General features: G+C 46.8%; 1 protein-coding gene across 1 annotated transcript; it reads right to left on the bottom strand.

Moving 5' to 3' along the window:
• Positions 1-2,760: 2,760 nt before the first annotated feature.
• LOC123188989 (cysteine proteinase inhibitor 10) lies at positions 2,761-3,504 on the bottom strand. Its single transcript, XM_044601303.1, has one exon. The coding sequence runs from the start codon at positions 3,498-3,500 to the stop codon at positions 3,066-3,068; it is 435 nt and encodes a 144-aa protein (XP_044457238.1). The 5' UTR covers positions 3,501-3,504; the 3' UTR covers positions 2,761-3,065.
• Positions 3,505-15,712: the final 12,208 nt, after the last annotated feature.

The raw sequence follows: 15,712 nt of genomic DNA, 5'->3' as shown, positions 1-15,712 counted from the left end.
CTGTTCCCAGCTCTGCAGAAATTGCCTCCAAATCCACGGGGGGCATCTCCTGGCATTATCAAATCGGAGCAAGTTGACCAACATCAATCTTGTAGCCAAAGGTATCTCGGTTTCACACATGTAAATGTGTTTGATGTAAATGTACTTACCCGCAACGTCACCTTCCACACCAAGCGTAGTCAGTGACGCCTTTGTATGCTCAAACATGCCTGAACGGCAACACAAACTGTTTAGTGCGTCCATGTCACAAGAGAACCAGATAAGCTTTGTCAAAAATCACAGCTAACCTTCAAACAGCTCCGGATTGGCTAAAGCCAAATTCAGGTCTTATCACACTTTTAGTTGGTTCCTCTGCGTATTTGCGAATCAACTGCTCCATAGCACTAATTCGGGATGGACACGGTGTCCGGTCTGGTGGCATACTCCCCAACCTTAATCTGCCAAATAACGGGACAGGCAATACTTTGTTCAAATTTTTTTACCCTTTCTTCCTTAATGGATGTTTTTATGTACAACAATTATGCTACCGCGGATAATGTGGTCATTCAAAACAGTGATACGATTTTTGAACATCCAATTAATGCATATGGTTCAGCTGTCGAAATTCATCTACTAAACACTATACTTTCTGAACCATACCAGAAATCATCTTCCTCATGTCTGAATTTTCCCCACCCGCGTGAATCATTGTTTTCATCGGCGCGTGCGAATCATTGTTTTCATACCTTTTCATCCAACAAGGCACCTGGGGGTTGACTCTGTCAGTTCACTGTGCAGGCCTTGTCGGGGATGAATCCGATCGTCGTCGAACGCCAGCAAGCGCAGGAGTGCTGCCCTCGCATCCAATCTGCTGCCCACAACCAGAATCAGCATTGGAACCTGCAGGTACATCAACCGTTGCCCCGTTGTTCGCCACCACCACCAGAGGAACCCGATCTGGTTGCTCCCGGCTATCCGCGAACTCCTCAAGAAGTGGGAACCTGGCAAACACATGGCAATGTAGGCGGCCATTTTTTTGCCCGTAAGTGCTCAGTACAAGCTAGCGGTTCAGAACTTTCTTGCGGATCCGAGGTTACTAACCTGTCAACTGCATCCAGTTCCTCTCAGCCAGTGACAGCCGTCACCGGATACCTCGCCCTCGGAATCAATGTCCCCACCGGTCGCCGCCGACGGGTTTGGTGACAGGGGGGCGTCTGTGGGTGGTGGTAGGTGGCCGGGCACGAGTGGGGAGGGGCGAGGCCAGGGGTTTGCAGAACAAACGACACGCAGGTGTGACGGAACCCTACCGGACAGACAGCTTCCCTTTCCTCATCGCCCTTATCTGATCCATGGATCAGAAAAAACACTAACGTCTGGTCTACGGCCCAGCCTACACCCGCGCCCCCCGTCATAGCAGTACGCGCAGGGCCCACGTACGCCGCACTGTATCGTACGGTATTCCAACTTCCAAACCCATTTTCCAAAAACACGGCTGACACGCTAGACCGATTTTCCCGCATCCCGAGCTCGGAACGGAGGGCGAAGATATCGAGAGTAGCTGGGCTTGGGCACCAAAACGCCCTGTCCCTCTACTACTTCAAAAAAAAATGTTCCTTTTCCTGCCAGGTGGAATGCTTCGGCTAACCTTAGAGCATCTTCAATAGATGGTCCAAATTTTGACGGTCCAAAATCGGAGATGTAAAATTTTGGACCGTCAAAAAATGCGTTTTGGAGCTCTGAAAAAAGGCCAACTCCAACAGATGGTCCAAATTCATGGTCCAAAAAAGCAACTCCAATAGATGGTCCAAATTCATGGTCCAAAACCGGTCAGCAGCCGCGCGGCTGCTGTTCAGCCGCTGTCCAGCCACTGTGCGCGTAGTGGAGGAAGATGGTCGTCGGTTGGATTGGTTGCTGCTTTACGGCTGCGGACGGCTCCGGACGGCGGCGGTGATAACAAAAGAGGTTGGAGGCCGGCCAAGAGGAGCTCGGCGCAGACTAAGGCATAGCCTAGTGGTGTGAAGGGACTGATGCCTTCCCACCCACCCAGGTTCAAGGCATGATACTTGTAATTTGGGTTTGTTGCACCAATTATACTGTTGGTGGTTCCCTTACAGTCTTTCTGTCAAAAAAAGGAGGAGCTCGGCGGGCGGCGAAGACAAATTCGGCAGCCGGGCGGAGGGATTGGTGCGGCGATCGTCGTGCGGCCGGTGCAACGTCCGTGGGCAAGCTCACGGCCGACGGGAGCAGGTCCGCGGCAGCCCAAGACCCTACGGAGGCCTACCGCGGCAGCCGGACCGCTGGAGGGACCGAATCCCGCGCCGGCTGCCTCCCGATTCGGCGGTGTCCGGGCGGCGGCGGGGAGGCGAGGGGGGCGACGGCAGCGGAGGGCGGCGGCGGGGATGTGGGATTTATCTTAAAAATTTTATCTTAGATTCGTCTAGATACGGATGTATCTAATACTAAAACGTGACTTGATATATCCATATTTAGACAAATTTAAGACACATTTTTTGGAATAAAGGGAGTAGCTGATTACAAAATCAAAATCTATAATATAGACAGCTTAATCACAGACAAGATTTAGTAAACATTTATTTATACATTCACATTAATATACACTGGTAAATCACGAGTTAAAATACTACTCCCTCCGTTCCAAATTACTCGTCGCAGAAATGGGTATATCTAGAACTAAAATATATCTAGATACATCCATACCTGTGACAAGTAATTCGGAATGGAGGGAGTAGAATATTTGTACCCGTTGTTACGCACTAGCAATTACCTGAAAAAACACGAGGATGCCACCTTATGCATGAGAATCCAAAAGACGCCCTGGCAATTAACTAGAAATTGAACTAGATCGCCCACGCTTTCCAGAAATTTCTCCATTAGAGAAACATCACACATGCGTACGCAACCGATAATCCTCGCGTAAGTATGGATGACAGATACTAGTTCATGCTGTAACCACGCTTTTTATTTTGTTACATACTCAAGTGACGGGAAAAATGCAAACGAGTAATAACAACAGCACAAAACCTGCACGGAGCGCACATACGTACACCTGACAGCCAGCCTGTCGATTACTTGGGAGAAGGCATGAGAGACACGAGCTCCTTGGACTTGATCCACGCCTTGACGACCACCACGGCGTCGAACGGCCTGTCCCCGCCGCCGCCGGCGCGGTCCCGGGCGATAACCTTCAGGTAGTATACCACCCCGGAGGCGACCTGCTTCTGCGCCGCCGCCACGGCGATGAAGACGAGCTGGACCTGGACGGGGTCACCGTTGTTGACTGGTCTGCCGCCGTGGCTGAGGCGGCGGTTGTGCTCGGACACCGCGAACCGGCCCAGGGACTGCACCAGCTTGTTCTTGCCCACGTCCCTGATCTCCGTCCGGCAGCCCACGGCGCCTGTGGCTGCCGCCGGAGCCTGCGGGTGCCCTATTTCAGCAGCGGCGATGGTGAGCGTGGCAAGGAGGAGGAGACAGGGGATGGCGGCGGTGGTGGAGGTAGTCATTTTTGTAGTTATGTGTGTTGGGAAGGGACAGTACGTCCATATTATATAGATAAATTTTAAGACGCGTCCACATTTTAAGCCGTTAATTTCGTGTGTGATATAACGGTTAGTACCATTAAGTAGCTAAGAGGTTATCAACGATTACAAATGGAAATACTAAAGATTTTTTTAACACAATACAGACGCAAGCGCTCGTATACATGCGCATACACTCACCCCTATAAACACACACGCACACACTATACGTATGAGCACCTCCGAAATACTGAGCCGGCTTATCATTTTGAAATTTACGAAGTCACCATAGGCACCTCGTCGTCGACGGGAACGTCTCCTCCCACTGAATGCACATCGCCGGAAATCCTGAAATAAATGCAGGAATAAATGCGAGCACCGGGACATGAATCTTGGTGGGGTAGGGATACCACAATCCCTCTAACCATTCAACCACAGGAAATGCTAAATATCTGATGTTAAACTTTTATGCATGACAAATCAAATATTTTTCATGATAATTTATATTGGCGTGAGGATGAAAAATTTAGTTGGCGAGCATGGCAATTTCCTAGAAGAAAAATGAACTGAGTCAGATCTGTCATGCTCGTCAACTAAACTTATTATCCTCAGCTAACATAATTTACCATGAAAAATATTTGATTTTCTATGTCTAAAAATCTTACGCTGGCTGAATATTCGGGTCCTTACACATACATGCTCGCCAACAAGGGCGTGAAAACTTTGTTCATGTGAAATTATTGGGGAGATGTTCAGGTGATAAAAGAAAAAGGAGACGCTTGTATTCACCTGGCCGATCTCTTCGTGGGTGTCGACCGCCTCCACTACTGTACGATCGTCTTTGATCGGACCACCCACAGCAGCTTAAATCATAGCCTAATTTTGAAACATGGCCGCAAATGAGGGCTATGGTTTTCTGAAACATGCATGTTGTTGCATTGATTTTGCAACTGAAGCTATGTTTTAGAAATATTTGTGTTGTTGCAATTAATGGTTTGTAACGGGATGGAAAAACAATTCAGGGTGTTTTGTAGCAAGACTCCTGTTACAGTAGGATGAACACAACACTAGCCTTGTTACATGGACTGGCGCTCACATGGACTATTATTATGGGATTCATCCTGTAGGGGAACGTAGCAGAAATTCAAAATTTTCTTACGTGTCACCAAGATCTATCTATGGAGAGACCAGTAACGAGGGGAAGGAGAGTGCATCTACATACCCTTGTAGATCGCTAAGCGGAAGCGTTCAAGTGAACGGGGTTGAAGGAGTCGTACTTGTCGTGATCCAAATCACCGGAGATCCTAGTGCCGAACGGACGGCACCTCCGCGTTCAACACACGTATAGCCCGGTGACGTCTCTCATGCCTTGATCCAGCAAGGAGAGAGGAAGAGGTTGAGGAAGACTCCATCCAGCAGCAGCACAACGGCGTGGTGGTGGTGGAGAAGCGTGGTACTCTAGCAGGGCTTCGCCAAGCACGGCAAGAGACGAGGAGGGAGAGGGGTAGGGATGCGCCAAGAAGGAGATGAACTCATGTATGTTGGGCAGCCCAAACCTCAAGTATATATAGGGGAAGGGGAGGGGTTGCACCCCCACCTAGGGTTCCCTCCCTAGGGGTGGTGGCAGCCCCCTAGATCCCATCTAGGGGCGGCCAAGGGGAGGGGAGAGGGGGGCGCACCACTAGGTGAGCCTTAGGCCCATCTGAGCCTAGGGTTTGCCCCCTTCCACTCTCCCTTGCGCCTTGGGCCTTGGTGGGGGGCGCACCAGCCCACCTGGGGCTGGTCCCCTCCCACAGTTGGCCCATGCAGCCCTTCGAGGCTTGTGGCCCCACTTGGTGGACCACCGGGACCCTCCCGGTGGTCCCGGTACGTTACCGATAAACCCCGAAACTTTTCCGGTGACCAAAACAGGACTTCCCATATATAAATCTTTACCTTCGGACCATTCCGGAACTCCTCGTGACATCCGGGATCTCATCCGGGACTCCGAACAATATTCAGTAACCACATATATCTATTCCTTATAACCCTAGCGTCATCGAACCTTAAGTGTGTAGACCCTACGAGTTCGGGAACCATGCAGACATGACCGAGAAAACTCTCCGGCCAATAACCAACAACGGGATCTGGATACCCATGTTGGCTCCCACATGTTCCACGATGATCTCATCGGATGAACCACGATGTCAAGGACTTAATCAATCCCGTATACAATTCCCTTTGTCTATCGGTATGATACTTGCCCGAGATTCGATCGTCGGTATCCCGATACCTTGTTCAATCTCGTTGCCGGCAAGTCCCTTTACTCGTTCCATAACACATCATCCTGTGATCAACTCCTTGATCACATTGTGCACATTATGATGATGTCCTACTGAGTGGGCCCAGAGATACCTCTCCGTTTACACGGAGTGACAAATCCCAGTCTCGATTCGTGCCAACCCAACAGACACTTTCGGAGATACCTGTAGTGTACCTTTATAGCCACCCAGTTACGTTGTGACGTTTGGCACACCCAAAGCATTCCTACGGTATCCGGGAGTTGCACAATCTCATGGTCTAAGGAAATGATACTTGACATTAGAAAAGCTTTAGCATACGAACTACATGATCTTGTGCTAGGCTTAGGTTTGGGTCTTGTCCATCACATCATTCTCCTAATGATGTGATCCCGTTATCAATGACATCTAATGTCCATGGTCAGGAAACCGTAACCATCTATTGATCAACGAGCTAGTCAACTAGAGGCTTACTAGGGACATGGTGTTGTCTATGTATCCACACATGTATGTGAGTTTCCTATCAATACAATTCTAGCATGGATAATAAACTATTATCATGAACAAGGAAATATAATAATAACTAATTTATTATTGCCTCTAGGGCATATTTCCAACAGTCTCCCACTTGCACTAGAGTTAATAATCCAGTTTACATCGCTATGTGATTAACACTCAAGGTCACATCCCCATGTGACTAACACCCAAAGAGTTTACTAGAGTCAATAATCTAGTTCACATTACCATGTGATTAACACTCGATGAGTTCTGGGTTTGATCATGTTATGCTTGTGAGAGATGTTATAGTCAACGGGTCTGAATCTTTCAGATCCGTGTGTGCTTTACAAATCTCTATGTCATCTCCCAGATGCAGCTACCACGTTCTATTTGGAGCTATTCCAAATAACTGTTCTACTATACGAATCTAGTTTACTACTCAGAATAATCTGGATTAGTGTCAAAGTTTGCATCGGTGTAACCCTTTACGACGAACTCTTTTACCACCTCCATAATCGAGAAAATTCCTTAGTCCACTAGTTACTAAGGATAACTTTGACCGCTGTCCTGTGATCCATTCTTGGACCACTCTTGTACCCCTTGACTGACTCATGGCAAGGCACACTTCAGGTGCGGTACACAGCATAGCATACTGTAGAGCATACGTCTAAAGCATAGGGGACGACCTTCGTCCTTTCTCTCTATTCTGCCGCGGTCAGGTTTCGAGTCTTACTCAATGTTCACACCTTATAATACAGCCAAGAACTCCTTCTTTGCCGATCCATTTTGAACTCCTTCAAAATCTTGTCACGGTATGTATTCATTTGAAAGTACTATTAAGCATTTTCATCTATCCTTATAGATCTTAATGCTCAATACTCAAGTAGCCTAATCCAGGTTTTCCATTGAAAAACACTTTTCAAATAACTCTGTATGCTTTCCAGAAATTCTACATCATTTCTGATCAACAATATGTCAACAACATATACTCATCAGAAATTCTATAGCGCTCCCACTCACTTCTTTGGAAATACAAGTTTCTCATAAACTTTGTATACACCAAAAATCTTTGATCATCTCATCAAAGCATACATTCCAACTCCGAGATGCTTACTCCAGTCCTTAGAAGGATTGCTGGAGCTTTGCATACTTATTAGCATCTTTCAGGATTGACAAAACCTTCCAGTTGTATCACATACAACCTTTCCTCAAGAAAATCATCGAGGAAACAATGTTTTGACATCCTATCTGCAAGATTTCATAAATAATGCAGTAATCGCTAATATAATTCCAACAGACTTTTAGCATCGCTACGTGTGAGAAAGTCTCATCGTAGTCAACTCCTTGAACTTGTCGGGAAACATCTTAACGACAAGTCGAGCTTTCTCAATGGTGACACTTACCATCATTGTTTGTCTTCCTTTTAAAATCCATATGTACCTAACAGCCTTACGACCATCAAGTAGCTCTTCCAAAGTCTACACTTTGTTTTCATACATGGATCCTCTCTCGGATTATATGGCCTCGAGCCATTTTGGAATCCAGGCCCACCATCGCTTCTCCATAGCTCGTAGGTTCATTGTTGTCTAGCAACATGACTTCCAAGACAGGATTACGTACCACTCTGAAGTAGTACGCATCCTTGTCATCCCACGAGGTTTGGTAGTGACTTGATCTGAAGTTTCATGATCACTATCATAAGCTTCCACTTCAATTGGTGTAGGTGCCACAGGAACAACTCCCTGTGCCCTGCCACACGCTAGTTAAAGAGATGGTTCAATAACCTCATCAAGTCTCCACCATCCTCCCACTCAATTCTTTCGAGAGAAACTTTTCCTCGAGAAAGGACCCGATTCTAGAAATAATCCCTTATTGCTTTCGGATCTGAGACAGGAGGTATACCCAACTGCTTTGGGTGTCCTATGAAGATGCATTTATCCGCTTTGGGTTCGAGCTTATCAGCCTGAAACTTTTTCACATAAGCGTCGCAGCCCCAAACTTTTTAAGAAATGACAGCTTAGGTTTCTCTAAACCATAGTTCATATGGTGTCATCTCATCGGAATTACGTGGTGCCCTATTTAAAGTGAATGTGGCTGTCTCTAATGCCTAACCCATAAACTATCGTGGTAATTCGATAAGAGACATCATGGTATGCATCATATCCAATAGGGTGCAGTTATGATGTTCGGACACACCATCACACTATGGTGTTCCAGGCTGTATTAGTTGTGAAACAATTTCCACAATGTCTTCATTCTGTGCCAAACTTGTAATTCAGATATTCATCTCTATGATCATATCATAGATATTTTATCCTCTTGTCACGACGATGTTCAACTTCACTCTGAAATTACTTGAACCTTTCAATAATTCAGACTTATGTTTCATCAAGTAAATATACTTAGTATCTACTCAAATCATCTGTGAAGTAAGAACATAACGATATCCACTACACGCCTCAGCACTCATTGGACTGCACACATCAAAATGTATTACTTCCAACAAGTTGCTTTCTAGTTCCATTTTACTGAAAACGAGGCTTTCAGTCATCTTGCCCATGTGGTATGATTTGCATGTCTCAAGTGATTCAAAATCAAGTGAGTCCAAACGGTCCATTTGCATGGAGTTTCTTCATGCATATACACCAATAGACATGGTTCGCATGTCTCAAACTTTTCAAAACGAGTGAGCCCAAAGATCCATCAACATGGAGCTTCTTCATGCGTTTTATACCAATATGACTTCCGTGGCAGTGCCACAAGTAGGTGGTACTATCATCACTATCTTATATCTTTTGGCATGAACATGTGTATCACTACGATCGAGATTCAATAAGCCATTCATTTTAGGTGCAAGACCATTGAAGGTATTATTCAAATAAACAGAGTAACCATTATTCTCCTTAAATGAATAACCGTATCGCGATAGACATAATCCAGTCATGTCTATGCTCAACGCAAACACCAAATAACAATTATTTAGGTTTTAATACCAATCTCGATGGTAGAGGGAGCGTACGATATTTGATCAACCTTGGAAATACTTCCAACACATATCGTCATCTCACCTTTTAGCTAGTCTCCGTTTATTCTGTAGCCTTTTATTTCGAGTTACTAACACTTAGCAACCGGACCGGTATCTAATACCCTGGTGCTACTAGGAGTACTAGTAAAGTACGCATTAACACAATGTATATCCAATATACTTCTATCGACCTTGCCAGCCTTCTCATCTACCAAGTATCTAGGGTAGTTCTGCTCCAGTGGCTGTTCCCCGTATTACAGAAGCACTTAGTCTCGGGTTTGGGTTCAACCTTGGGTTTCTTCACTAGAGCAGCAGCTGATTTGCCGTTTCATGAAGTATCCCTTCTTGCCCTTGCCCTTCTTGAAACTAGTGGTTTCACCAACCATCAACAATTGATGCTCCTTCTTGATTTCTACTTTTGTGGTGTCAAACATCGCGAATATCTCAAGGATCATCATATATGTCCCTGATATATTATAGTTCATCACGAAGCTCTAGCAGCTTGGTGGTAATGACTTCGGAGAAACATCACTATCTCATCTGGAAGATCAACTCCCACTCGATTCAAATGATTGTTGTACTCAGACAATCTGAGCACAAGCTCAACAATTGAGCTTTTCTCCCTTAGTTTGCAGGCTAAGAAAATCGTCGGAGGTCTTATACCTCTTGACGTGGGCACGAGCCTGAAATCCCAATTTCAGTCCTTGGAACATCTCATATGTTCTGCGATGTTTCAAAAACGTCTTTGGTGCCTCAATTCTAAACCATTTAGCATTACGCACTGAACTATCATGTAGTCATCAAAACGTGTATGTCAGATGTTCGCAACATCCACAGACGACGTTCGAGGTTCAGCACACTGAGCGGTGCATTAAGGACATAAGCCTTCTACTGTCTGCATAAATGCTACTATCAACTTTCAACTAATTTTTCTCTAGGAACATATCTAAACAGTAGAACTGAAGCGCGAGCTACGACATAATTTGCGAAGACCTTTTGACTATGTTCAGGGTAATTAAGTTCATCTTACGAACTCCCACTCAGATAGACATCCCTCCAGTCATCTAAGTGATTACATGATCCGAGTCAACTAGGCCGTGTCCAATCATCATGTGAGACGGACTAGTCAACATCGGTGAACATCTTCATGTTGATCGTATCTACCATACAACTCATGCTCGACCTTTCGGTCTCTTGTGTTCCGAGGCCATGTCTGTACATGCTAGGCTCGTCAAGTTAACCTAAGTGTTTCACATGTGTTCCGAGGCCATGTCTGTACATGCTAGGCTCGTCAACACCCGTTGTATTCGAACGTAAGAATCTATACACCCGATCATCACGTGGTGCTTCGAAACGACGAACTTTCACAACGGTGCACAGTTAGGGGGAACACTTTCTTGAAATTTTAATGAGGGATCATCTTATTTACTACCGTCGTTCCAAGCAAATAAGATGTATAAACATGATAAACATCACATGCAATCAAATAGTGACATGATATGGCCAATATCATATTGCTCCTTTTGATCTCCATCTTCGGGGCTCCATGATCATCATCGTCACCGGCATGACACCATGATCTCCATCATCATGATCTCCATCATCGTGTCTTCATGAAGTTGTCTCGCCAACTATTACTTCTACTACTACAGCTAACGGTTAGCAATAAAGTAAAGTAATTACATGACGTTTATGTTGACACGCAGGTCATAAATAAATTAAGACAACTCCTATGGCTCCTGCCGGTTGTCATACTCATCGACATGCAAGTCGTGATTCCTATTACAAGAACATGATCAATCTCATACATCACATATCATTCATCACATTCTTCTTGGCCATATCACATCACATAGCATACCCTGCAAAAACAAGTTAGACGTCCTCTAATTGTTGTTTGCATGTTTTACGTGGCTGCTATGGGTTTCTAGCAAGAACGTTTCTTACCTACGCAAAAACCACAACGTGATATGCCAACTGCTATTTACCCTTCATAAGGACCCTTTTCATCGAATCCGATCCGACTAAAGTGGGAGAGACAGACACCCGCTAGCCACCTTATGCAACTAGTGCATGTCAGTCGGTGGAACCAGTCTCACGTAAGAGTACGTGTAAGGTCGGTCCGGGCCGCTTCATCCCACGATGCCGCCGAATCAAGATTGTACTAGTAACGTGTGACGCCCGGATAATTATGCTACAGTAACCATCTACTAATGATGCCACGTCACCTCGATTACTATTGCTAATCTCGCATTAGTTTGAAATCGATTCAAATTCAAATTCAAAATCAAGCAAACAATAAAAGTTTTCAAATATTAAAACTATAATGTTCGGGGTGAGCCAAATAATGCATAGGAAAGTATGGTGGAGAAACCACACTTTTGGAAAAGGTTTTAATACTCTAAAAATATTTTTAACAGTAGCAAAAACAATTAGTTGAATGCCTTTTACAAAAAAATAATAAAATATTAAACTATTTTATTTAGTTGCCCAAACTTATGTGGCAGTAGCCTATTTACTAACACTAAATTAGGGACTACTTTTATAGTTTACAAAACTAAAATAAAAGAGGAACTAAAGTAAAACAGAAAACAGAAAAGGAAAATTAAACAAAAGTAAAATAAGGACAAAAGAAAGGGAAAAACCCCTCCCTCGCTGGGCCTCGGCCCAGCTAGCCATCGGGCCAACCAGGCCGGCTCAGCCCCCCCTATTACCCCCTGAGCCACCCCGAAACCCTAACCGCACCCACTCCTCCCGATTCCCCCCCCCCCACTCCTCTCGCTCGATCCCTCACCTCCTCCACTCGCGCCACCGCACATCGAGACCAGAGGAGGCGCCTCATACCCGACCCCCTCGCAGCCTCTCCTCCCTCCGTTCGATCCTGCTTCACCCCTGGACCTCCACCGCGGTAGCAAGCAGCAGGCGCCGTCCTCGCCTTCTCGGACCTCTCCCGCACCATGGCTACCGCGCCTCCGACCAACCTCGTCAATCCGGTGGCCACCGGCCTCCCCTCATCGCTCCAAGGCGTCCAGGAGCTTCGCCATAGTCGTCTCGTTCGCCTACGTGCTCTGAATCGAGCCGGGACAGCACGTACGCTCGCCATCGAGCTCATCTCCGCCGCCGTTCGTCGTGGGTTCCGACGACTTCACTGCATCCCGCGCATCCCCGAGCCTCTCCCCGTCAATGATGTGAGCCGACGCGTTTTCCCCTCTGCCTTCCCCTTGATCTGCATCCTCTGACCGCCGTGCTCGTCGTTGTTGTCCCGCGCTAGAAGTCACCGTGGCCGGCGCTCCCGTCACGTTGACTCTGCCTTGCTCCAACACGCACACGCGCGCCCTTGGCCATGCCCCTGCGCCGCCCGGGCATGCATCCACCGTGGCTTGGCCGTCGCCCGAGTGCGCTCTGCCCGCTGCTACCCGCTTGACGTCGCCGCCGCCTCCACCCGCTGCTTGCGCCGGTGGACGCGCCCCCAACCACCCTTCCCTTGTCGTCCTCCGCCCGGCCCCTCCCAAGTCGCGGCTGCCTTGCTCGCCGGCGCTCTCGCTTGGGCGACGCCGCGCATGATCTCACCCCTGTCGGGCGCCCGCTCCTGGCGCCCGCGCCCGTTCGCGCACTCGCGCCCAAACCCGCTAGGCCCCCTGGGCCAATGACAAGGGCCCCCCACCCCCTGAACGTATTAATAAAAATAAAAATAAAAAAACAAAAACAATTAATTAATTAATTAGAGAAATAATTAACTTAATTAATTTTGATTAATTACACTAAACAACTAACTAAACTAATTAAACATTAGTTATCTAATTAACCTGGTTAGTTAATTAGCTATTTAATTAGTATTGCAGTGGGGCAGACCCCCCTAATTAATACTAATTAGGGTAATTAAAATGTTTAATTAAAATATGTCACTGACCAGTGGGACCCACTGGTCAGGTTGACCAGTCAACTTTGTTGACTGCTGACGTCAGCATGACATCATGCTAATGTCATTAATCCATTTTCCGAATTAATTAAATAATTAATTAAATTCCAGAAATTAATAAAATCTTTAGAAAATCATATCTTTTAATATGTAACTCGGATTAAATTATTTTCAACATGAAAGTTGCTCAGAACGACGAGACGAATCCGGACACGCAGCCCGTTCATCTGCCGCGCGTCCCTAGCATAGTGAACCTGCAACATTTCACTTTCGGTTCATCTGTCCGGAAACGTGAAACACCGGGGATAATTTCCTGGATGTTCCTCCCCTTCACCGGTACCACCTCGTACCGCGTTAGGGCACACCTAGCATCACGCTTTGTCATGTCATGCATCGTCATGCTTTTGTTTGGATTATATTTATTGTTTCTTCCCCCTCTTCTCTCGCTAGACATCGAGACCGACGCCGCTGCTACCCAGTACGACTACGGTGTTGACGACCCCTCTCTCTTGCCAGAGCAACCAGGCAAGCCCCCCTTTGATCACCAGATATCGCCTACTCTTTTCTCTGCTGCTTGCATTAGAGTAGTGTAGCATGTTACTGCTTTCCGTTAATCCTATTCTGATGCATAGCCTGTCCTTGCTACTACTGTTGTTACCTTTACCTGCAATGCTTAGTATAGGATGCTAGATTATCATCAGTGGCCCTACATCCTTGTCCGTCTGCCATGCTATACTATCGGGCCATGATCACTCGGGAGGTGATCACGGGTATATACTATATACTTTATACATGATACATGTGGTGACTAAAGTCGGGTCGGCTTGTGGAGCACCCGCGAGTGATTCACGGATTGGGGGCTGAAAGGACCTTTGTCCCAACGGCCCTCTGTGTGGATCTTTGTGGCGAAGCAACAGGGCAGGTTGTGACCACCTAGGAGAGAGGTGGGCCTGGCCCTGGTCGGTGTTCGCGGATACTTAACACGTTTAACGAGATCTTGGTATTTGATCTGAGTCTGGCTACTAGCCTATATGCACTAACCATCTACGCGGGGACAATTATGGGCACTCGACGTCGTGGTATCAGCCGAAGCCTTCATGACGTCAGCGACTGAGTGGCGCGCGCCGGATTGGACCATAAGCCTGCTCTTGTATTAAGGGGGCTAGTTCTGCTTCCGGCCGCGTTCGCAACGTGCAGGTGTGCAAAGGGCGATGGGCCCAGACCCCTGCGCCATAGGATTTAGACCGGCGTGCTGACCTCTCTGTTGTGCCTAGGTAGGGCTGTGACGTGTTGATCTTACGAGGCCGGGCATGACCCAGGAAAGTGTGTCCGACCAACTGGGATCGAGCGTGTTGGGTTATGTGGTGCATCCCTGCAGGGAAGTTAATCTATTCGAATAGCTGTGATCTTCGGTAACATGACGACTTGGAGTTAAACCTTGACCTTATGAGAACTAGAACTGGATACTTAATAAAACACACCCTTCCAAGTGCCAGATACAACCGGTGGTGGCTCTCTCACAGGGCGACGAGGGGAGGATCATCGGTTAGGGTTATGCTATGCGATGCTACTTGGAGGACTTCAGTCTACTCTCTTCTACATGCTGCAAGACGGAGGCTGCCAGAAGCGTAGTCTTCGAAAGGACTAGCTATCCCCCTCTTATTCCAGCATTCTGTAGTTCAGTCCACATATGATAGCCTTATTCCAGTTGATACCAATGCATACATATGTAGTGTAGCTCCTTGCTTGCGAGTACTTTGGATGAGTACTCACGGTTGCTTTCTCCCTCTTTCCCCCCTATCCCTTCTACCTGGTTGTCGCAACCAGATGTTGGAGCCCAGGAGCCAGACGCCACCTTCGATGACGACTCCTACTACACCGGAGGTGCCTACTACTACGTGCTGCCCGCTGACGACGACCAGTAATAGTTTAGGAGGATCCCAGGCAGGAGGCCTGCGCCTCTTTCGATCTGTACTCCAGTTTGTGCAAGCCTTCTTAAGGCAAACTTGTTTAACTTATGCCAGTACTTAGATATTGTTGCCTCCGCTGACTCGTCTATGATCGAGCTCTTGTATTCGAGTCTTCGAGGCCCCTGGCTTGTAATATGATGCTTGTATGACTTATTTTATTTGTAGAGTTGTGTTGTGATATCTTCCCGTGAGTCCCTGATCTTGATCGTACACGTTTGCGTGTATGATTAGTGTACGGTTGAATCGGGGGCGTCACATAACGGTAAGCATATTGAACAAAATCAACGCCCACAACTACTTTGTGTTCTACTCGTGCATAGAAACTACGCATAGACCTAGCTCATGATGCCACTGTAGGGGAACGTAGCAGAAATTCAAAATTTTCTTACGTGTCACCAAGATCTATCTATGGAGAGACCAGCAACGAGGGGAAGGAGAGTGCATCTACATACCCTTGTAGATCGCTAAGCGGAAGCATTCAAGTGAACGGGGTTGAAGGAGTCGTA

The sequence above is a fragment of the Triticum aestivum genome, chromosome 2A, assembly GCF_018294505.1.
Source record: "Triticum aestivum cultivar Chinese Spring chromosome 2A, IWGSC CS RefSeq v2.1, whole genome shotgun sequence".
Classification (NCBI taxonomy): Eukaryota; Viridiplantae; Streptophyta; class Magnoliopsida; order Poales; family Poaceae; genus Triticum; species Triticum aestivum.
Note: the sequence above shows the minus strand (reverse complement) of the source record. Positions and strands in the feature narration are given on the sequence as shown.

Excerpts from the sequence above, each read along its gene's own strand:
- LOC123188989 (XM_044601303.1), bottom strand. The coding sequence starts at position 3,500 with ATGACTACCTCCACCACCGCCGCCATCCCCTGTCTCCTCCTCCTTGCC.